The sequence below is a fragment of the Oncorhynchus kisutch genome, unplaced genomic scaffold, assembly GCF_002021735.2.
Source record: "Oncorhynchus kisutch isolate 150728-3 unplaced genomic scaffold, Okis_V2 Okis02a-Okis13b_hom, whole genome shotgun sequence".
Taxonomy (NCBI): domain Eukaryota; kingdom Metazoa; phylum Chordata; class Actinopteri; order Salmoniformes; family Salmonidae; genus Oncorhynchus; species Oncorhynchus kisutch.
This window is the reverse complement of record NW_022261979.1, coordinates 3,790,096-3,814,749: the sequence shown is the minus strand read 5'-3', so window position 1 is coordinate 3,814,749 and position 24,654 is coordinate 3,790,096. Positions and strand designations below refer to the sequence as shown.

The following is a 24,654-nucleotide window of genomic DNA, read 5'->3' as shown; positions in this document are numbered from 1 at the left end:
ATGATTGTGGACAGAGAGTGAGAGGCTAATCGGCTTATCAGGCTCAGATCTCCAGCGTGGTTTTCATAAGGAACTGACGGACGGAGTGGGGAAGGGCTGGGGAAGCGGGGGAACAGGGGTTTCAGGGGATCTCTGGTGTCTGTAATATCCGCACCCGGGCCAAGTCGATAAATACGGCCGTGCTATCGGGTGTCTGCAGCGTGATCAGGTCCATATGTCCCCTGCGATGCACTCGATCCAGCCCTAATCGCGTTACCCTGGACCATGTTGACTTTCCGCCAATGGGAAATCTCCCTCACTGTAACCCCACACCCCCCCAGCTTTACAACCTCAGAGCCTCAGACCTCTGGCCCAGCCGCTCACTACAGGAACATTTACATTAAGAGAGATGGAGGGAGGGGGAGAGGGAGGGAGCGAGGGGGAGAGGGAGAGCGCGCGCGAGAGAGAGAGAGAGAGAGCGAGGGAGAGAGGGAGAGAGCGAGGGAGAGAGAGAGAGAGAGAGAGAAGGGTAGAGAGAGAGAGAGAGAGAGAGAGAGAGAGTAAGTGGGGAGGGTGAGAAAGAGAGAATTTGAAAGACAGAAATTGATAAAAGATACTGGAGAGAGAGATGTGTGTTGTGGTAACTGAAGGCCTCCCCTGGCGGAGTTAACCCTCTCCTGCCCAGTGGGAGTGTGTGCTGCTGCTGAAGGGGGCTAATGACGGCTAATAGATTTTGCGGTGGGGCTGAGCTGCTAGGAGACCTAGGGAGACCTGTCTCTGTCTGTCTCTAGTGTAAATAGTTAATGAGCTGCAGGGAGGGCTGAAGGCAGGGCGGATATAGGGAGGGCTGATACAGGGAGGGCTGATATAGGGCTGATACAGGGAGGGCTGATATAGGGAGGGCTGATACAAATCAAATCAAATCAAAATCAAATTTATTTAAATAGCCCTTCGTACATCAGCTGATATCTCAAAGTGTGCTGTACAGAAACCCAGCCTAAAACCCCAAACAGCAAGCAATGCAGGTGTAGAAGCACGGTGGCTAGGAAAAACTCCCTAGAAAGGCCAAAACCTAGGAAGAAACCTAGAGAGGAACCAGGCTATGTGGGGTGGCCAGTCCTCTTCTGGCTGTGCCGGGTGGAGATTATAACAGAACATGGTCAAGATGTTCAAATGTTCATAAATGACCAGCATGGTCCAATAATAATAAGGCAGAACAGTTGAAACTGGAGCAGCAGCACGGCGAGGTGGACTGGGGACAGCAAGGAGTCATCATGTCAGGTAGTCCTGACGCATGGTCCTAGTGCTCAGGTCCTCCGAGAGAGAAAGAAAGAGAGAAAGAGAGAATTAGAGAGAGCACACTTAAATTCACACAGGACACCGAATAGGACAGGAGAAGTACTCCAGATATAACAAACTGACCCTAGCCCCCCGACACATAAACTACTGCAGCATAAATACTGGAGGCTGAGACAGGAGGAGTCAGGAGACACTGTGGCCCCATCCGAGGACACCCCCGGACAGGGCCAAACAGGAAGGATATAACCCCACCCACTTTGCCAAAGCACAGCCCCCACACCACTAGAGGGATATCTTCAACCACCAACTTACCATCCTGAGACAAGGCTGAGTATAGCCCACAAAGATCTCCGCCACGGCACAACCCAAGGGGGAGGGCTGATACAGGGCTGAAACAGGGAGGGCTGAAACAGGGAGGGCTGAAACAGGGCTGAAACAGGGAGGGCTGAAACAGGGAGGGCTGATACAGGGCTGAGCTGATATAGGGAGGGCTGATACAGGGCTGATATAGGGAGGGCTGATACAGGGCTGATATAGGGAGGGCTGATACAGGGAGGGAGGATACAGTGAGGGCTGATACAGGGAGGGATGATACAGGGAGGGCTGATACAGGGCTGATACAGGGAGGGCTGATACAGGGCTGATATAGGGAGGGCTGATACAGGGCTGATATAGGGAGGGCTGATACAGGGCTGATATAGGGAGGGCTGATATAGGGCTGATACAGGGAGGGCTGAAACAGGGAGGGCTGATACAGGGCTGATATAGGGAGGGCTGATACAGGGCTGATATAGGGAGGGCTGATACAGGGCTGATATAGGGAGGGCTGATATAGGGCTGATACAGGGAGGGCTGAAACAGGGAGGGCTGATATAGGGCTGATACAGGGAGGGCTGATACAGGGAGGGCTGATACAGGGAGGGAGGATACAGGGAGGGCTGATACAGGGAGGGCTGATACAGGGAGGGCTGATACAGGGAGGGCTGATACAGGGAGGGAGGATACAGGGAGGGCTGATACAGGGAGGGCTGATACAGGGAGGGCTGATACAGGGAGGGAGGATACAGGGAGGGCTGATACAGGGAGGGCTGATACAGGGAGGGAGGATACAGGGAGGGCTGATACAGGGAGGGCTGATACAGGGAGGGCTGAAACAGGGAGGGCTGATATAGGGCTGATACAGGGAGGGCTGATACAGGGAGGGCTGATACAGGGAGGGAGGATACAGGGAGGGCTGATACAGGGAGGTCTGATACAGGGAGGGCTGATACAGGGAGGGCTGATACAGGGAGGGAGGATACAGGGAGGGCTGATACAGGGAGGGCTGATACAGGGAGGGAGGATACAGGGAGGGCTGATACAGGGAGGGCTGATACAGGGAGGGCTGATACAGGGAGGGAGGATACAGGGAGGGCTGATACAGGGAGGTCTGATACAGGGAGGGCTGATACAGGGAGGGCTGATACAGGGAGGGAGGATACAGGGAGGGCTGATACAGGGAGGGCTGATACAGGGAGGGAGGATACAGGGAGGGCTGATACAGGGAGGGCTGATACAGGGAGGGAGGATACAGGGAGTGCTGATACAGGGAGGGCTGATACAGGGAGGGCTGATACAGGGAGGGAGGATACAGGGAGGGCTGATACAGGGAGGGCTGATACAGGGAGGGAGGATACAGGGAGGGCTGATACAGGGAGGGCTGATACAGGGAGGGCTAATACAGGGAGGGCTGATACAGGGAGGGCTGATACAGGGAGGGCTGAAACAGGGAGGGCTGAAACAGGGAGGGCTGATACAGGGCTGATACAGGGAGGGCTGATATAGGGCTGATACAGGGAGGGCTGATACAGAGCTGATACAGGAAGGGCTGATACAGGGCTGATACAGGGCTGAAACAGGGAGGGCTGATACAGGGCTGATACAGGGCTGAAACAGGGAGGGCTGATACAGGGCTGATACAGGGAGGGCTGATACAGAGCTGATACAGGAAGGGCTGATACAGGGCTGATACAGGGATGGCTGATACAGGGCTGATACAGGGCTGAAACAGGGAGGGCTGATACAGGGCTGAAACAGGGAGGGCTGATACAGGGCTGATACAGGGAGGGCTGATACAGGGCTGATACAGGGATGGCTGATACAGGGATGGCTGATACAGGGCTGATACAGGGAGGGCTGAAACAGGGAGGGCTGATACAGGGCTGAAGGCAGGGCAGAAACAGGGAGGGCTGATACAGTGGGGCTCCCGAGTGGTGCAGCGGTCTAAGGCACTGCATCTCAGTGCTTGAGGCGTCACTACAGACACCCTGGTTTGATTCCAGGCTGTATCACAACCTGCTGTGATTGGGAGTCCCATAGGGCGGCAAACATTTGGCCCAGCATCATCCGGGTTTGGCCGGATGGCCAAATGGCGAGATAGCATCGACAGATAGCATCGACAGATAGCATCGACAGATAGCATCGACAGATAGCATCGACAGAGATTCATATGTTCCTAGGAAACTATGCAGTATTTAGTTTTTTTCTGTATTATTTCTTACATTGTTACCCCAGAAAATCTTAAGTGTTATTACATACAGACGAGAAGAACTATTGGATATAAGAGCGACATCAACTTACCAACATTACGACCAGGAATACGACTTTCCTGAAGCGGATCCTTTGTTCCGACCACCACCCAGGACATTGGATCTAATCCCAGAGGCCGACCCAAACCAAAGTCGCCACAGAAGAGGTAGACGGAGCGGCCTCCTGGTCAGGCTTCGAAGGCGTGCACACTGCTTTTGAGTATACTACTCGTCAATGTCCAGTCTCTACACAACAAGGTGGACGAAATTAGGGCAAGGGTTGCCTTCCAGAGAGACAGCAGGATCCTGGACTTTCTGACGAGCCGCCACCAGGTGGTGAAGGTAGGAAACAACATTGCCACTTCGCGGACCCTCAACACTGGAGCCCCACAAGGGTGCGTGCTCAGCCCCTTCCTGTACTCCCTTTTCACCCATGACTGTGTGGCCATGCACGCCTCTAACTCAATCATCAAGTTTGCAGACGACACAACAGTAGTAGGCTTGATTATCAACAATGACGAGACGGCCTACAGGGAGGAGGTGAGGGCACTCGGAGTGTGGTGTCAGGAAAATAACCTCTCACTCAACGTCAACAAAACAAAGAAGATGATCGTGGACTTCAGGAAACAACAGAGGGAGCACCCCCATATCCACATCAAAGGGACAGTAGTGGAGAAGGTCGGAAGTGAAATTCCTCGGCGTACACATCACAGACAAACTGAAATGGTCCACCCACACAGACAGTGTGGTGAAGAAGGCGCAATAGCGCCTCTTCAACCTCAGGAGGCTGAAGAAATTTGGCTTGTCACCTAAAACCTTTACAGATGCACAATTGTCGGGCTATATCACTGCCTGGTACGGCAACTGCAGCACCCTCAACCGCAAGGCTCTCCAGAGGATGGTGCAGTCTGCACAACGCATCACCGGGGACAAACTACCTGCCCTCCAGGACACCTACAGCACCCGATGTCACAGGAAGGCCAAAAAGATCATCAAGGACAACAACCACCTGAGCCACTGTCTGTTCACCCCGTTATCATCCAGAAGGCGAGGTCAGTACAGGTGCATCAACGCTGGGACCGAGACGCTGGGACCGTTCAGACTACTGAACAGCAATCACTAACTCAGAGAGGCTGCTGCCTACATTGAGACTCACTAGTCACTTTAAACAGGGCTGATACAGGGAGGGCTGATACAGGGCTGATACAGGGCTGAAGGCAGGGCTGATACAAGGAGGGCTGACACAAGGAGGGCTGACACAAGGAGGGCTGACACAAGGAGGGCTGATACAGGGCTGAAGGCAGGGCTGATACAGGGAGGCCTGATGCAGGGTGTGTTGTGTTGGGTCAGGGGAATAGGGTGGTGTGTTGTGTTGGGTCAGGGGAATAGGGTGGTGTGCTGGGTCAGGGGATAGGGTGGTGTGGGGTCAGGGGATAGGGTGGTGTGTTGGGTCAGGGGATAGGGTGGTGTGTTGGGTCAGGGGATAGGGTGGTGTGTTGGGTCAGGGGATAGGGTGGTGTGTTGGGTCAGGGGATAGGGTGGTGTGTTGTGTTGGGTCAGGGGAATAGGGTGGTGTGTTGGGTCAGGGGATAGGGTGGTGTGTTGTGTTGGGTCAGGGTGGTGTGTTGTGTTGGGTCAGGGGAATAGGGTGTTGTGTTGGGTCAGGGGAATAGGGTGTTGTGTTGGGTCAGGGGATAGGGTGGTGTGGGGTCAGGGGATAGGGTGGTGTGTTGGGTCAGGGGATAGGGTGGTGTGTTGTGTTGGGTCAGGGGAATAGGGTGGTGTGTTGTGTTGGGTCAGGGGAATAGGGTGGTGTGTTGGGTCAGGGGATAGGGTGGTGTGTTGTGTTGGGTCAGGGTGGTGTGTTGTGTTGGGTCAGGGGATAGGGTGGTGTGGGGTCAGGGGATAGGGTGGTGTGTTGTGTTGGGTCAGGGGAATAGGGTGGTGTGTTGGGTCAGGGGATAGGGTGGTGTGTTGTGTTGGGTCAGGGTGGTGTGTTGTGTTGGGTCAGGGGAATAGGGTGTTGTGTTGGGTCAGGGGATAGGGTGGTGTGTTGTGTTGGGTCAGGGGAATAGGGTGGTGTGTTGTGTTGGGTCAGGGGAATAGGGTGGTGTGTTGTGTTGGGTCAGGGGAATAGGGTGGTGTGTTGGGTCAGGGGATAGGGTGGTGTGTTGTGTTGGGTCAGGGTGGTGTGTTGTGTTGGGTCAGGGGATAGGGTGGTGTGGGGTCAGGGGATAGGGTGGTGTGTTGGGTCAGGGGATAGGGTGGTGTGTTGTGTTGGGTCAGGGGAATAGGGTGGTGTGTTGTGTTGGGTCAGGGGAATAGGGTGGTGTGTTGGGTCAGGGGATAGGGTGGTGTGTTGTGTTGGGTCAGGGTGGTGTGTTGTGTTGGGTCAGGGGATAGGGTGGTGTGTTGGGTCAGGGGATAGGGTGGTGTGTTGGGTCAGGGGATAGGGTGGTGTGTTGTGTTGGGTCAGGGGAATAGGGTGGTGTGTTGGGTCAGGGGATAGGGTGGTGTGTTGTGTTGGGTCAGGGGAATAGGGTGGTGTGTTGGGTCAGGGGATAGGGTGGTGTGTTGTGTTGGGTCAGGGTGGTGTGTTGTGTTGGGTCAGGGGAATAGGGTGTTGTGTTGGGTCAGGGGATAGGGTGGTGTGGGGTCAGGGGATAGGGTGGTGTGTTGGGTCAGGGGATAGGGTGGTGTGTTGTGTTGTGTTGGGTCAGGGGAATAGGGTGGTGTGTTGTGTTGGGTCAGGGGAATAGGGTGGTGTGTTGGGTCAGGGGATAGGGTGGTGTGTTGTGTTGGGTCAGGGTGGTGTGTTGTGTTGGGTCAGGGGAATAGGGTGGTGTGTTGGGTCAGGGGAATAGGGTGGTGTGTTGGGTCAGGGGAATAGGGTGGTGTGTTGGGTCAGGGGATAGGGTGGTGTATTGGGTCAGGGGATAGGGTGGTGTGTTGGGTCAGGGGATAGGGTGGTGTGTTGTGTTGGGTCAGGGGATAGGGTGGTGTGTTGTGTTGGGTCAGGGGAATAGGGTGGTGTGTTGGGTCAGGGGATAGGGTGGTGTGTTGGGTCAGGGGATAGGGTGGTGTGTTGGGTCAGGGGATAGGGTGGTGTGTTGGGTCAGGGGATAGGGTGGTGTGTTGGGTCAGGGGATAGGGTGGTGTGTTGTGTTGGGTCAGGGGATAGGGTGGTGTGTTGTGTTGGGTCAGGGGATAGGGTGGTGTGTGACAGACAGACAGACAGACAGACAGACAGACAGACAGAGCATATATTGCTCCTCGGAGCCAGAGCTCAGCAGGCTATAGGCAGCACTCTCCCTCACAGCCCTGATCTCAGTCCAGCCCTGCACCACTCGCTCAGTAGCAGCTGACATAGTTGTACAAGTGTGCAGACACGCTGTGTGTGTTTGTGTTTGTGGAAACACACCATTCTATTCCTGAAAGTCTATTATTTAGATGGTTTGATGTCATTGTTTGTTTGATGAAAGTCTTTCTCTCTCCATTTCTGTGGACAGGAAGAGCCACAACAAGCCCTTATCAACTTCCACACCATGTCTCTCTGTGTGCCAAACACGGGACATAAGTCAAAAATGTGAGCAGGGTTCCAATTTGAAAGTGGTGTAGAGTCTCCGACCGCGGGTTTCGTATCTGTTGAATGTAAAGCTGTTATCACCTGTTCCTTTCCCTCTGCCGTTCAGTTGGTTTCGAAAAATGCGGACAGATTTAAAAAGCTCTGCTTCTGAGCTGCAGCTCGTGTATAAAAATGTGTTATTTATTATCTGGGTAATTATCTATTGTTTACATTGTTACTAGGGACAATAAATGTGTCACTAAGCGTCAGGCTTGGTGCTGAGTTTCTTATGAGGTAAACAATACTATATGTTCCTACACTGCAGCTCTGTTGGCCACGGACCTGGCACTGGATGGGCCCATGACATCATTCTTGGCGCGCTCTAAATGTACTCCTTTTTACTTGAGGAGGGAAAAAAGCCAGTTTCTCTTAAAGAAACATTTCATAATATGCACCGAGACCAGCCATCACAGCCATCCTGATGCAAGAGTTGGAGTTTGAGCTGATGGATTTTTTTCACCTCAACTCTTCATCATCACAGTTTTTGTTTTATGATCCTACTAAACTTGTATATTGTTTTAAAACCCGATCAAACTATAGTTTTATTTGACCATTGAAATACTTGTTGTACTGAATTCTGCAAAATACATCAAATATGTCGGTCAGAAATACCAAGTGTACGAGAGAGTCATATTTACAGAGTTGTTCAATGAGGTCAAGAAAGAAGAGGCAATTTCCACCTTCACTCCATGTTGAGTGATTAACTGTGTCAAGTCACCTTCACTCCATGTTGAGTGATTAAATGTGAAGTCACCTTCACTCCATGTTAAGTGATTAACTGTGAAGTCACCTTCACTCCATGTTGAGTGATGAACTGTGTCCAGTCACCTTCACTCCATGTTGAGTGATTAACTGTGAAGTCCCCTTCACTCCATGTTGAGTGATTAACTGTGAAGTCACCTTCACTCCATGTTAAGTGATTAACTGTGAAGTCACCTTCACTCCATGTTGAGTGTTTAACTGTGTCAAGTCACCTTCACTCCATGTTGAGTGTTTAACTGTGTCAAGTCACCTTCACTCCATGTTGAGTGATTAACTGTGAAGTCACCTTCACTCCATGTTGAGTGTTTAACTGTGTCAAGTCACCTTCACTCCATGTTAAGTGATTAACTGTGAAGTCACCTTCACTCCATGTTGAGTGATTAACTGTGAAGGCACCTTCACTCCATGTTGAGTGATTAACTGTGAAGTCACCTTCACTCCATGTTGAGTGATTAACTGTGAAGTCACCTTCACTCCATGTTGAGTGATTAACTGTGAAGTCACCTTCACTCCATGTTGAGTGTTTAACTGTGTCAAGTCACCTTCACTCCATGTTGAGTGATTAACTGTGAAGTCACCTTCACTCCATGTTGAGTGATTAACTGTGAAGTCACCTTCACTCCATGTTGAGTGATTAACTGTGAAGTCACCTTCACTCCATGTTGAGTGATTAACTGTGAAGTCACCTTCACTCCATGTTGAGTGATTAACTGTGAAGTCACCTTCACTCCATGTTGAGTGATTAACTGTGAAGTCACCTTCACTCCATGTTGAGCGATGAACTGTGTCAAGTCACCTTCACTCCATGTTGAGTGATTAACTGTGAAGTCCCTTTCACTCCATGTTGAGTGATTAACTGTGAAGTCACCTTCACTCCATATTGAGTGATTAACTGCGTCAAGTCATTTGTAACTACTTACACCATTAAATGGTATGAGAGCGAGAGAGAGAAGGATGGAGAGTTAGAAAAAGAGAGAGAGAAACAGAGGCAGACAAACAGGCGGAGAGGGAGAGAGAGAGAGAGAGAGAGAGAGAGAGAGAGAGAGAGAGAGAGAGAGAGAGAGAGAGACAGACAGCACCTCTGGCTAGACCATGGGTTGTGTTATAGAAGAATTTCAGCAGCAGACAATAGGAGTGTATCTCCAGGTTTTGAAAGCAACATCTGTATGAATGGTGGCATTGTCAGGGAGTGATGTCATTGGAGAGAGAGGGATGGTGAGCCAAGGACACAACTGAACGTGAGCTCTACTGCTGCAGCCGTTCTGTCACAACGGACTGACTGCTAGTGTGTAGGGTTAAACTGTGCCTGTGTGTGAGCGAGCGTGCTGTGTGTGTGTGTTGAGACAAACAGTGCCTCTTGCAGTGTGTGTCTGTACAGGGTAAAGTGAGGCATAACGGAGGAGAACTAACAGGGATACAGAGACTTACAGGTCAACTAGCATCCTTCTACATATTGTCAAACGTCAGTATTTCTCCAGACAGTTTCTCAGAAAATGTGAGCTTGGTGAGGGTGTACAGTGAAGGGTTAAAACACTAACCGTGTGTGTGTCTGCCAGCTTATCTGTGGTGAGGCCTGACAAGGAAGGGAGAGATAGAGGGAGGGAGTTAGAGAGGTGGGAGTCTCCTTCCACCATGGTGCCCACACCAGGGGCTTAGAGTAGGGTCACGACCCACCCACAACCATGGACCACAGTCATATTCACAAGCATAGGAATATGGCTCAAAACACCTCTTTTCTACTTGTGAGTTCCTCTCTGTGTGCATGTGTGCGTGTTTGTGTGTTTTCTTCACACGTGAACATGTGTGTGTGTGGGAGAGGGACAGAGGGGCAGAGGGCAGGGGCGGAGCAGTGTGTCTGCTGTATTTGTCTTTGGGTGACTGCGTGTTGTTTTAGCTGTGCTGATGGGAGGCTGATGGGAGGCGTATGTGTGAAGGCCTTCAGGGTACGGTTCAGGGCCTGTGAATGGGACAGGACTAGCCTCCAGGGCTCTCTCCCCTCCGGCAGGGCTAGGCCAGGGTAAACCATTCCTTGCCAGCCAGCCGGCCAGCCAACACCAGATGGGGAGATGGCTAACACTTTATGTAACCTCTCTGACCAGTTCCTCATCTACAGTTTTCTAAGTACAACTCCTCAACAACAACTGTGAACACATCAATGTCAACCACACCCCTTCCTGTTAACATTTCTTACATAGTGTCATAGATTCACTCATTAGTACAGACTTCCTATTTCCCATGAGATTCATTGCCTGTTAACGTATTGTCTGTAACATCACTTCCTCATGGCTGTGGGTGTCAGCTCTCTCCATGTCACCTCTCTCTCCACTCTGTCAGGTTTGGTTCCCAATGTTAGCGTAAATGCTAAAACTAAATGTAGCATGTGACATGTTAGTTCATCATGACAAGAGAAACACATTCTGAAGGAAAACACAATTAGAAGTCGATTATAGGGGCCTCCCGAGTAGGGCAGTGGTCTAAGGCTCTGCATCACAGTGCTAGCTGTGCCACTAGAGATTCTGGGTTCGAGTCCAGGCTCTGTCGCAGCCGGCCGCGACCGGGAGACCCATGGGGTGGCACATAAATCGCCCAGCGTCGTCCGGATTAGGGGAGGGTTTGGCCGGCAGGGATTTCCTTGTCCATCACTCACTAGCGACTCCTGTGGTGGGCCGGGCGCAGTGCACACTGACTGATTTCCTTATATAAACTGTAACTCAGTAAAATCTTTGAAATTGTAGCATGTTGCGTTTATATTTTTGTTCAGTATATGTCCGATAAACAGAAACTTTATCAGAGTCTATTAATACAAACTGTCAAAAAAATATTTCAATTTATGATTCAGATGAATGATTAAAAGTTAAATAAATAACTTTCCACATTCCTTCTACTCTCTATCTGAAATAGCCTCAGCAAGGTGCCTTTTGTTTCAATTTGCCTCTAACATTAGATTAGTCCAGGCACTTTGTTCCTGACTGTGCTCCTGTGAGCATATGTCTCTCTCTCTCTCTAGCTCGCCCCCGCCCCCGCCCCCGCCCCCCCCCCCTCTATCTCTCTCTAGTTCTCTCTCCTTGTCTGTCTGTCTTCCTCTCCCCCCAGAGGCTGGGGTTTTGTAGTAATAACCCTGTCGGCTGGTCCACAGAGCCCTGCTTTACAAGAGGAACCAGTGGGGATGTAGAGTCTGGAGGCAGAAAGGCCAATCCATTAGACTGACAGGGAGGAAAGAGAGAGAGGGAGAGAGGGAGGGAGAAAGAGGCAGAGGGAGAGAGAGAGAGGCTGCCAAGTGTATGTTTAGCCTGCTGTGTGTGTGTGTGTGTGTGGGGGTGGGGGGGGGGGGTGTAGCCTCCACTGTAGGTGTGTGTGCATCTCACTGCCTGCCCTGCGCACCAATGTGGCTACGTATGAACAGCACTGCAACATACCGGGGTCGTCTGGGCCTGGCAGAACAGAACAGCCCATCTTCCTCCATCTGTCCATCTGTCCATCTGTCCATCTCTCTCTCCCCCTCCCTCCCTCCCTCCCTCCCTCCCTCCCTCCCTCCCTCCCTCCCTCCCTCCCTCCCTCCCTCCCTCCCTCCTCTGGGGCCCAAGGGAGGCTGTGCTCGCCTCGGCCCAGTGGGGGAAGGGAATGAAGGAGTGACTCTAGTTACAGTACAGAGAGACTCCCACTACTTTCCACCAGGCTGCCTGTCGTCCTCCTGTAGTCCCAGAAGAAATCAGTTTAGCAGAGAGGGGGTACAGGAGAGGTGGAGGGAGGAGTGGGGGAGAGGTTCCTGCCTCTCTGGGGAATGTGGGTAATGTAATAAAAGTGAGCTAATGGGGGGGGGCACACATGGAGGAGTGGATAGTGGGTATGGAAGGCAGGCATTGGTGGGTAGAGGTGGTGGTGTTGGGGGTGGTTGAGGAGATGTAGGGGAGGTTGAGGAGATGTTGGGGAAGGGGTGGGGGAGGTTGAGGAGATGTTGGGGGGGTGCTGGAGTTTGAGGAGGTGTTGGGGAGGTTGAGGAGGTGTTGGGGAGGGGTGGGGGAGGTTGAGGAGGGGTGGGGGAGGTTGAGGAGGTGTTTGGGGAGGGGTGGGGGAGGTTGAGGAGGTGTTGGGGGGTGGGGGAGGTTGAGGAGGTGTTGGGGAGGGGTGGGGGAGATTGCGGGGGTGTTGGGGGGTGGGGGAGGTTGAGGAGGTGTTGGGGGAGGTTGAGGAGGTGTTGGGGAGGGGTGGGGGAGGTTGAGGAGGTGTTGGGGGAGGGGTGGGGGAGGTTGAGGGGGTGTTGGGGGGTGGGGGAGGTTGAGGAGTTGTTGGGGGGGGTTGAGGAGGTGTTGGGGGAGGGGTGGGGGAGGTTGCGGGGGTGCTGGGGGGGTGGGGGAGGTTGAGGAGGTGTTGGCGAGGGGTGGGGGAGGTTGAGGAGGTGTTGGGGAGGGGTGGGGGAGGTTGAGGATGTGTCGGGGAGGGGTGGGGGAGGTTGAGGAGGTGTTGGTGGAGGAATTCTAGGTTCAATGTTCTGTAACCCCACATACAGGCCTGGTTAGGTTAGGTTCAATGTTCTGTAACCCCACATACAGGCCTGGTTAGGTTAGTTTCAATGTTCTGTAACCCCACATACAGGCCTGGTTAGGTTAGGTTCAATGTTCTGTAACCCCACATACAGGCCTGGTTAGGTTAGGTTCAATGTTCTGTAACCCCACATACATTCCTGGTTAGGTTAGGTTCAATGTTCCCTAACTAGTGATGACTCTGGCGACTCCAAAGGGCCTCAGGTCCCCAGGGAGCCCTCTGCTCCACTCTTAAGAGGAATGAAAGTGTGTCCCCCTGACCTGATCTGGTTTGATTGACTCATCCCGGCTCAGGCTCCATCTCTTCCCACTCGTCCCTGTTCTTCCCCTCTCTGGCGTTCTCCTCTCGGGGTTAATAGTGATGAAGTCATATGGCCAGGCCAGGGAGGGAACAGGGGAAACCTGAGTGGCTGTTCAGGACGTGGCCAGAGCACTCACACGGACATCAGTCACACCGGGCCGACTGAGCTGGTGTCAAATAGGAAGACAGCATGAATAAATATCATTAATGACACCACATTAATGAGAGGGGGGGGATGGGTGATACAGGAGGTCAGGAGGTCAGAGGTCAGGGTTTAGACGTCAGACAGTAAATGGCTTCTTCCCTCCGGGAGAAAGCATCTTCAGTCCAGTAGCTGGGGTTTTATGTTTAATCTGTGTGGCAGCATTTTATCAACGTGGAACATTGACTGGTAAAAGACAAATTAACCTTGACAACCTGTGTCATTACTACTGTCTATATTCTCCCTCCTAATAAATGGTGATTATATCGTTAGTTATATCATTACTTTTCCATCTTACCAGCTCTTTTTGTTGCTGTATTATATGGCTGATAGGTTGAGACAGGGTTGGTACATCTAAACACCAGACTGTTGTCCTCTTCCTCCACACTGTGTACTATCCTCCGCTGTCAGAACACCTACTACCAACACTACAGGCCAACACCTGCACTGACATAATGACTGTTCTGTGGCCTGGCTACATGTAGCCGCGGGGAGAGAGAGAAACCAGTGTGTGTGTGTTATTACAGGTTAATGCAGGTGGTGGTTAAGTCTGGGTGATGAGCACAGTCTGAACCAAACACAACCATGTGTTAAAGTACATTAGAGGTCATGATGAAGGGGTTTGGGAGAGACAGTGGGTACGTCCCCAATGGCACACTATTCCCTTTACAGTGCACTACTTTTGACCAGGGTCTATAGGGCTCTGGTCAAAAGTAATGCACTATATAGGGAATAGTGTGCCATTTGGGACGTAACCACAAGCCTGCTGATGATCATCACCGTGGAAGGCCCGTCGGTCTGTTCATTTGCGTCACTGTGGGTCCGAATGCAGCCTGCCAGGGCCATAAGTTTGGGCTCAGTTAGATCTGGGACAGTTTGAGCCAAGTCATTCAGTTGTGTCAGATGAAACCAGCGAGTAGAAGAGTGGGAACCTGGCCTGTATCACGGTGAGGGAATCTTTATCTCTCTTTCTCTCTCTTTATCTTCATCTCTCTCTATATTTCTATATCTTTCTCTCTCTTTCTCTCTCTTATCTTCATCTCTCTCTATCTCTATATTTCTCTCTCTTTATCTTCATCTCTCTATATATTTCTATATATTTCTCTCTCTTTCTCTCTCTTTATCTTCATCTCTCTCTTTCTCTCTCTTTATCTTCATCTCTCTCTTTCTCTTTCTCTCTCTTTATCTTCATCTCTCTCTTTCTCTCTCTTTATCTTCATCTCTCTCTTTCTCTCTCTTATCTTCATCTCTCTCTTTCTCTCTCTTTATCTTCATCTCTCTCTTTCTCTCTCTTATCTTCATCTCTCTCTTTCTCTCTCTTATCTTCATCTCTCTCTTCTCTCTCTTAACTTCATCTCTCTCTTTCTCTCTCTTTATCTTCATCTCTCTCTATCTCTATATTTCTCTCTCTCTTCTCGTTTGCAACAGAGTTGCTTTGTTTGCTGCAATACATGACAGGTCGATTTGGTTCCAGGTTCACAGATCCCTGCCTGGTTCACAGATCCCTGCCTGGTTCACAGATCCCTGCCTGGTTTACAGATCCCTGCCTGGTTTACAGATCCCTGACTGGTTCACAGATCCCTGCCTGGTTCACAGATCCCTGCCTGTTTCACAGATCCCTGCCTGGTTCACAGATCCCTGCCTGGTTCACAGATCCCTGCCTGGTTCACAGATCCCTGCCTGGTTTACAGATCCCTGCCTGGTTCACAGATCCCTGCCTGGTTCACAGATCCCTGCCTGGTTCACAGATCCCTGCCTGGTTCACAGATCCCTGCCTGGTTTACAGATCCCTGACTGGTTCACAGATCCCTGCCTGGTTCACAGATCCCTGCCTGTTTCACAGATCCCTGCCTGGTTCACAGATCCCTGCCTGGTTCACAGATCCCTGCCTGGTTTACAGATCCCTGCCTGGTTCACAGATCCCTGCCTGGTTCACAGATCCCTGCCTGGTTCACAGATCCCTGCCTGGTTCACAGATCCCTGCCTGGTTCACAGATCCCTGCCTGGTTTACAGATCCCTGACTGGTTCACAGATCCCTGCCTGGTTCACAGATCCCTGCCTGTTTCACAGATCCCTGCCTGGTTCACAGATCCCTGCCTGGTTCACAGATCCCTGCCTGGTTTACAGATCCCTGCCTGGTTCACAGATCCCTGCCTGGTTTACAGATCCCTGCCTGGTTTACAGATCCCTGCCTGGTTCACAGATCCCTGCCTGGTTCACAGATCCCTGCCTGGTTCACAGATCCCTGCCTGGTTCACAGATCCCTGCCTGGTTTACAGATCGCTGCCTGGTTCACAGATCCCTGCCTGGTTTACAGATCCCTGCCTGGTTTACAGATCCCTGCCTGGTTCACAGATCCCTGCCTGGTTTACAGATCCCTGCCTGGTTCACAGATCCCTGCCTGGTTCACAGATCCCTGCCTGGTTCACAGATCCCTGCCTGGTTCTCTTAGATGCTTTGTTTTTTAATCCTACAGACCGTTGTTTAGTAGTGTCATGTGCAGTGGAACGTTTTGTGTTGTAGAACTACAACTCAGACTGACTGTATCGTAGGTGAAGTCCATTGTTACGTACCTCCATCAGTGCTTCTCTTCTCTGCTGTGGGGCTAGTCTCAGCTGTGGCTGGTACAATGTACTGCTTGATTATGAGTTCCGTGAGTTCAACTCTCTGTCGTGAGTGTGTCTGTTGTTATGGTTACGGGCTGTGTGTGTCGGGTGTAGCTAGCACTGTGTTTTAACCTTGAGAGCAGACTCTAACTAGCTACAGTACGCTGCCTGACTGTGACACACTGGACCTGCATCCCAGATGGCACCCTATTCCTTTAGAGTGCACTTATTGTGACTTGGGCCCTCGTGCACTATAAATATACTATTTGGTGCTGTTCGGGAGGCCTCTCCTCTCCTCCTGATGGAGGTTAATTCAGTTAAAAGCCAGATAGATAGTAGAGGCGGCCCTGCCAGCTGGACTCCTCTCACAATACAGGGCTGATAAATGAGCACTTTGCTGGGCCCCGAGGCCAGGCTGACTCTCTCTCTCTCTGTGTGAGTGGAGGGGAGACTGGAAGCTATCCACTCCCCCGCCTCTTCTCCCTCCACCCCTCTATCCCCCACTCCCCTGACGTTTGGCTGGCATGGAGCCAGGCAACATCAGCCCCAGCCACAGCCCCAGCCTCACCTCCCAGCCCTATACCCCTTCCCCCAGCCCCAGACAGGCACATTAGTGGGTCTGCAGTGCAGTGCGGAGCAGACAGTGGTGGATGGGGCAGTCACATTCCACTGCCTGGGTCTCTGCTCTGGCCTCTGTGGGAACGTGGCTCAGGACATGAGATTGGCTGCTATGATTGAGTGGTGGAAGATAGGCGGACAGCTGCCCAGCCTGATTGGTTCCCGCTATCGCAGGGGAGGGGCCCCAGGTCTGGGTGTTGATTGACAGGTTGAAGGCTGAATGGGAAGGTGTTATGGTGGCCTGTCAGGGTCAGATGACTTCCTCAGACAGTAGAGCCACATGGAAGGTGTCCATGTTAGCAGTCTGGGGAATATTAGTGATGTGGTATCAGACTGCTTTTTATCTGTTAGGTGTAGTGTACATTTAGTAAGGGGGTCTAGACAGTAAATACACATCGAATGATGCTTTGTTATAAGCAACAGATACAGTGGCCAGAATCACCATTGGTTTTGGTGCTTGCTTTTTTTCACAAACCAGTTATGTGATTGATTGCTTCACTCACACTTCCATTTTACCAACTCTCACAGAGCTAATGGAGGTTAGGGCCAGACAGACAGGCAGACAGACAGACAGACAGACAGGCAGGCAGGCAGGCAGGCAGGCAGGCAGGCAGGCAGGCAGGCAGACAGACCCACCATCGGACTCCAGTATTCTCAACCCCCCGGTGCTGCAGCCTGGTATAACCGACCTTCTGAGTCTGTATACAGCTGCAGTCAGACAGACCTGATTTAACCCACTGTGCTGCAGACAGACAGACCTGATCTAACCCACTGTGCTGCAGACAGACAGACCTGATCTAACCCAGTGTGCTGTAGTCTAGACAGACCTGATCTAACCCAGTGTGCTGTAGTCTAGACAGACCTGATCTAACCCACTGTGCTGCAGATAGACAGACAGACCTGATCTAACCCACTGTGCTGCAGACAGACAGACCTGATCTAACCCACTGTGCTGCAGACAGACATACCTGATCTAACCCACTGTGCTGTAGTCTAGACAGACCTGATCTAACCCACTGTGCTGTAGTCTAGACAGACCTGATCTAACCCACTGTGTTGTAGTCTAGACAGACCTGATCTAACCCACTGTGCTGTAGTCTAGACAGACCTGATCTAACCCACTGTGCTGTAGTCTAGACAGACCTGATCTAACCCACTGTGCTGTAGTCTAGACAGACCTGATCTAACCCACTGTGTTGTAGTCTAGACAGACCTGATCTAACCCACTGTGTTGTAGTCTAGACAGATCTGATCTAACCCACTGTGCTGTAGTCTAGACAGACCTGATCTAACCCACTGTGTTGTAGTCTAGACAGATCTGATATAACTCACTGTTCTGTAGTCTGGTCTCTGTGGTATGTTAACCCCTGTGTTGTAGTCTAGGCCAGTCTAAGCCAGCCCAGGCCAGTCTAGGCCAGTCTAGGCCAGTCCAGGCCAGTCTAGGCCAGTCTAGGCCAGTCCAGGCCAGTCTAGGCCAGTCCAGTCTAGGCCAGTCTAGGCCAGTCTAGGTCATTCCAGGACACTAGGCCAGTCTAGGCCAGTCTAGGCAAGTCCAGGCCAGTCTAGGCCAGTCTAGGCCGGTACAGGCCAGTCCAGGCCAGTCTAGGCCAGTCTAGCCAGTCCAAGCCAGTCTAGGCCAGTCTGGCCAGTCCAGGCCAATCTAGGCCAGGCCAGTCCAGGCCAGTCTAGGCCAGTCCAGGCCAGTCTAGGCCAGTCTGGCCAGTCCAGGCCAGTCTAGGCCAGGCGCTGACTGTGAGAAGTGCTGTTGAGGCTGAGGTGGAGGTAGACGTGGTTGACATGGATAATTGGGTAACTGTCAGTGGCTGACAAAACAACAGAAAAATTGCTGATGCACAACCACATTTCAAACTTGCACCTTGTGTATTCTACTATTCTAACTCTCAACAGTAAGTTGAGACCCCGACTGAGTTTGCTTATGCCTGGAGCCGGCCCTGCTGAGAAGTGTTGAGTTGTGTGTGTTGGAGTGTGTGTGTGGCTGAGTGTGTGTGTGTGCGTGCGTGCGTGTGTGTGCGTGCCCATGTGTGTGTATATAGAGTTATATTAGTGCTGATGTTAAAGTACTTATAATGGAGAGGAAAGGATTGCTTTAGCTTCTGAAGGTTCTGGGAACAGAACAGGAACCATGACAGCAGTAGGATCTATGAAGGTAATATGAGGAACAGGAACCATGACAGCAGTAGGATCTATGAAGGTAATATGAGGAACAGGAACCATGACAGCAGTAGGATCTATGAAGGTAATATGAGGAACAGGAACCATGACAGCAGTAGGATCTATGAAGGTAATAGGAAGAACAGGAACCATGACAGTAGTAGGATCTATGAAGGTAATATGAAGAACAGGAACCATGACAGCAGTAGGATCTATGAAGGTAATATGAAGAACAGGAACCATGACAGCAGTAGGATCTATGAAGGTAATATGAGGAACAGGAACCATGACAGCAGTAGGATCTATGAAGGTAATATCAGGTAGCACTGATCTATCCAATGAATATAGGAAACACTGCTAAGAGGACCATGACATTGGTTAACCTTTGACATAAATCCCGATGCTGCCAGGTGGTTCCTAGTAAGTACAGTAGGAGATGAGAGCCAGACAGGCAGATATAAACTCTATGGCTGTGCCAGGAACAGACTGAAACAGGCTTAACAGGCTGATGGTTTCACTGGTCCCATAGAACGGGATGCTACAGTACATGACAACCTAGATATGATGAATGGCCCATACTTGTCACTCAAAACTTCCTACATCGTAAACTATGCAGGCCAGCTGTGTGCATCAAATACCTGAGATACTGTTGTTTTGTTTTCCACATTGCTAAGATGTTACTGTGGCGTGTGGAGCATGCTGCGTGCATCAATCCTTCATCTGAGACAGCTAGAGTTCCCCTGAAGGAGGGTGAGAGAGAGAGGAGTGAGGAAGGGAGGGGTGTGGGAGGCAGGAGGAGGAGGAGAGGGTTGATGTGCTCTTTATCTCTCTCACGCTCTCTCTGGCGTGGTGACCCAGGGAATCATGAATGTGAAGGTTGTTAAAGAGACATGGAGGCCTGGAGAAGGCCTGGAGGAGGAGGCCTGGAGGAGGAGGCCTGGAGGAGGAGGCCTGGAGAAGGCCTGGAGGAGGAGGCCTGGAGGAGGAGGCCTGGAGAAGGCCTGGAGGAGGAGGCCTGGAGGAGCAGGCCTGGAGGAGGAGGCATGGACAGACTGGACTGACTGACTGACTGACAGCAGCTGGGAGGTAGGGGGTGGGGGGTGAGACGGGGGAGATAGGGGAGAGAGAGAGAGAGGGGTAAAGGAAGAGATGGACATTGGAGAGAGACAGGAGATGGAGAGAGACAGGAGATGAAGAGAGACAGGAGATGGAGAGAGAGGAGATGGAGAGAGACAGGAGATGGAGAGAGAGAGGAGATGGAGAGAGAGAGGAGATGGAGAGAGAGAGGATGGAGAGAGACAGGAGATGGAGAGAGACAGGAGATAGAGAGAGAGAGAGAAGATTGAGAGAGAAGAGATGGAGAGAGGAGATGGAGAGAGAGGAGATGGAGAGAGACAGGATATGGAGAGAGACAGGAGATGAGAGACAGGAGATGGAGAGAGACAGGATATAGAGCAAGAGGAGATGGAGAGAGACAGAAGATGGAGAGAGAGGAGATGGAGATGGAGAGAGAGGAGATGGAGAGAGACAGGAGATGGAGAGAGAGATGAGATAGAGAGAGACAGGAGCTAGAGAGAGAGAGAGGAGATGGAGAGAGAAGAGATGGATAGAGGAGATGGAGAGAGAGGAGATGGAGAGAGAGAGGAGATGGAGAAAGAGAGAGGAGATGGAGAGAGAGGAGACGGAGAGAGACAGGAGATGGAGAGAGAGAGGAGATTGAGAGAGACAGGAGCGAGAGAGAGAGAGGAGATGGAGAGAGACAGGAGATGGAGAGAGAGAGGAGATTGAGAGAGACAGGAGCGAGAGAGAGAGAGGAGATGGAGAGAGACAGGAGATGGAGAGAGTGAGGAGATTGAGAGAGACAGGAGCGAGAGAGAGAGAGGAGATGGAGAGAGAGGAGATTGAGAGAGACAGGAGCGAGAGAGAGAGGAGATGGAGAGTTAGCAGGCAACATAAGACTGACAAAACTGAATTGAATGGATTGACAATTTTAGTTAGTAAGTTTATAGATTTTGTGCCAATGATGAAAATCCCATTAACACTACCGTAAAGCTACAGTACAGTTCCTCTTTATGTTAAGTGAGCACCTTTCAGAATGAAGCCCCAGCCAATCCACTACAGTCCCAGACTCAACACTCTCTCACACTGTTATTCCAAAACCTCCTCCCAAATGGAACAGAAAAATGAAAAGGTGCAGACATGTTTTTTTAAATATTATGACTAAGTTAGTTCTCAGCAGATCAGACGTGCAGTGAGTGCAGCAGACACGTTTTGGAACTTGTATGTTTGTATTCGGATATGAGTGGGTGATTTTTCCCTTTCCTTGGGGGTTGTCTCTTTAAGTGTCTGCCCAAACAAACAGACACTTGAGGAGTGGTGTGGTGGGACTGGTAAACACCAGGAATACAAGAGCACCTTGAAAAGCCCTCTCTCTCTCCCCCCATCTCTCTGCCTCTCTCACTGTCTCCTCTCTCTCTCTCTCTCTCTCTCTCTCACTCACTCACTCACTCACTCACTCACTCACTCACTCACTCACTCACTCACTCACTCACTCACTCACTCACTCACTCACTCACTCACTCACTCACTCACTCACTCACTCACTCACTCACTCACTCACTCACTCACTCACTCACTCACTGTCCCCTCTCTCTCATCCTCTCTCTCTCTCTGGTCTCAGATCTTGGCCAGTTCTCAGAGCCTCTCAGTCTTAAGTAGACCACACGGTTAAAGCAACAAACCTGCCCCCATGAGTAAACATAGAACAGACAGACAGACAGACAGACAGACAGACAGACAGGCAGGCAGGCAGGCAGGCAGGCAGGCAGGCAGGCAGGCAGGCAGGCAGGCAGGCAGGCAGGCAGGCAGGCAGGCAGGCAGGCAGGCAGGCAGGCAGGCAGGCAGGCAGGCAGGCAGGCAGGCAGGCAGGCAGGCAGAGATCACTGTCTAAACTGAGAGAAAGTGATAGAGAGAGAGGAAGGCAGAGGGAAGGGAGCGAGCGAGCGAAAGTAAGAATGCAGTAGAGAGAGAGAGAGAGAGAGAGAGAGAGAGGGTGAGGGCTGTCAAGGCTCAGCTCTGGTTTGTACCTCAGCCGTGACATGTGGATGTACAGTATAAAGATGAATGCAGCAGTGTATCGTCTCACAGTCAATAGTCAACACACTTTCAAATAACCTACAGTACCTGTTTCCAGTTAACTCAATGATAGACTGTCAAACAGACAAAGCCTAAAGAGATGAATCATTTAACTCTATGGTCTGGAATAGTAACCAGGAAGAACTCCTGTCCCTAATCCCAGTGAATGATAGAAACATGTTGTTGTTCTTCTCCATACAGAGGCTGAAGGCGGCACTAGCACACCACCCGGGAGCCATCGCCAACGGCAACATGAACAGCATGGGTCACATGATGGAAATGATGTCATCGCGGCAGCAGCAGGAGCAGGGGGGCGGCCACCACCACCTTCACCCCTCCCACCCTCACCCTCACCAGCACCTGCCGGCTCCGCCCCACAGCCACGCCTACCAGCACCACCATCACCACAGCGGCCACAGCCAGGGCGGGCACCACCACCCACAGGGCCACAACCCCCATCACAACTCCCACCCGCCTCACCTCCACCCTGGACACCCACACCAGACCTCACCCCCACCTCACCTCCACCCTGGACACCCACACCAGACCTCACCCCCGCCTCACCTCCACCCTGGACACTCACACCAGACGTCACCCCACCCTGCACTTCACTCTGGACCAGGGTCACATTCACAGGTTAGCACTCACAAGTGATTCTTTCCCCTAGCATAGGTACCGGAGCCAGAGGTAGAGGAAGGTAAATATCACAACCGTTCATGTATAGACAGAGGTTTATGAAGGTTTGTCACAAAACCAAAGCATGTCAAGTACCTACTAAAACCACATGTGAAGCCAAAAGCACCTACTTTAACCCAAACCATAACAGTTCAGTCCTGTACTTTAACAGTCTGGTAGACAGACAACCATTAGTGGTTTGGTTTAAATGCAGTAGAGGAAATGACATTTCAAATTCACTGTAAAGTCCCGGGGCTGGTCAGACACATTTTCCTTCAGCCGTGTGCCGTGGCCATACTGCCAAGAAGAGGTTAGTTACCTGGCAACAGACACAAAGTTCAGTTTTTCCATTTTCCAGCTGCAGATCAGTCTCAGTGGTCAGGAGGGTCAGTTGGAGGTTGTAAACTGCCGGTGTAAAGGGCTTGTTTGGAAACAGGACTCCAGAGCTTCACCCTTAAACTTAAATACCTCACACACACTCATTTGGGGAGTTTAGGCCTTTACTCTGTTAGGTTGCCATAACATATATACTGGGCTTCAGTCAGTCAGTCCAGTGGTCACATGTTCCAGGTGTTGTAGGGTTAGGATAATGTACAGACCAGGTCTTCAGTCAGCCAGTCCAGTGGTCACAACATGTTCCAGGTGTTGTAGGGTTAGGATAATGTACAGACCAGGGCTTCAGTCAGTCAGTCCAGTGGTCACAACATGTTCCAGGTGTTGTAGGGTTAGGATAATGTACAGACCAGGGCTTCAGTCAGTCAGTCCAGTGGTCACAACATGTTCCAGGTGTTGTAGGGTTAGGATAATGTACAGACCAGGGCTTCAGTCAGTCAGTCCAGTGGTCACAACATGTTCCAGGTGTTGTAGGGTTAGGATAATGTACAGACCAGAGCTTCAGTCAGTCAGTCAGTCCAGTGGTCACAACATGTTCCAGGTGTTGCATGTTTAGGATAATGTACAGACCAGGGCTTCAGTCAGTCAGTCCAGTGGTCACAACATGTTCCAGGTGTTGCATGTTTAGGATAATGTACAGACCAGGGCTTCAGTCAGTCAGTCCAGTGGTCACAACATGTTCCAGGTGTTGCATGTTTAGGATAATGTACAGACCTATACGACTGGCCTGGGTTATTAGCACTAGTCATGGAGAGCTGACAGAACACACAGCTGAGCATCAACTAACAATACATATTGTTATTGTCTTTGGTTTTCACCTATATTTGACATTGATTCAAACATTTGTCCCAGGACTGATGTTGTGATGTTGACATGGAAGTTAGTGATGTAAATTACAATAAGGCCAAAGGTTAACTAAGACCCTTAATGTATATTTGACTGTTGAGCCATTAGGACCCCCCATGTATGTTCCAAAGATCTCCTTCTGTACCGTTAAAACATTACAACAACACTGGCTGTATACACAGCCGTCATCAGAGCAACTTGTATTTTCCACCATCCTCCTGAAAACGCTAATGATCTGAGGACTGAAAGCACTTGACCCATGCCAAGTATATGTCAGGACCAGTCAGTGGGCATACTGAGGGGTTTAAGAAAGCAAAGCAGGCTCTTTCTGACTGTGTGTCTGTGAGGCTGAGTGGAGGTGGGCGGTGGAAAACGCTGTCCTGACACTTCTTTAACAAGGCGGGCAGGACTGCTCTGTAAATCAGTCCAGTTACTCACTCACCCACCCACCCACCTACTCCTGACTGACTGGCTGACTGACTGACTGACTGAGTGACTGACACCCTCAGATGGGGAAGAAGTGGTGGGCAGGGGGAGGGCACGTGGCATAGGCATAATTTTGTTTTTAGGGAAGTGGCTGTGAATAGTAATTTCAAACAGGTAGAGTAGGGACTGTGAATAGTGATTTTAAAGAGGCAGAGTAGGGACTGTGAATAGTGATTTTAAACAGGTAGAGTAGGGACTGTGAATAGTGATATTAACAAGGAAAAGTAGGGACTGTGAATAGTGACTTTAAACAGGTAGAGTAGGGACTGTGAATAGTGACTTTACACAGGTAGAGAAGGGACTGTGAATAGTGACTTTAAACAGGTAGAGTAGGGACTGTGAATAGTGACTTTACACAGGTAGAGTAGGGACTGTGAATAGTGATATTAACAAGGAAAAGTAGGGACTGTGAATAGTGTCTTTAAACAGGTAGAGTAGGGACTGTG

The 24,654-nt window shown here is 50.9% G+C and overlaps 1 protein-coding gene across 2 annotated transcripts in view; it reads left to right on the top strand.

Annotated features, from left to right (window-relative positions):
• creb5b (cAMP responsive element binding protein 5b) overlaps window positions 1-24,654 on the top strand; it is an 87,567-nt gene that overhangs the window by 54,783 nt on the left and 8,130 nt on the right. For both annotated transcript variants that reach the window (XM_031812173.1, XM_031812172.1), the window contains exon 8: window positions 22,010-22,444. In XM_031812173.1, the coding sequence (XP_031668033.1) occupies window positions 22,010-22,444 (435 nt within the window). The remainder of the gene's footprint in view (window positions 1-22,009; window positions 22,445-24,654) is intronic.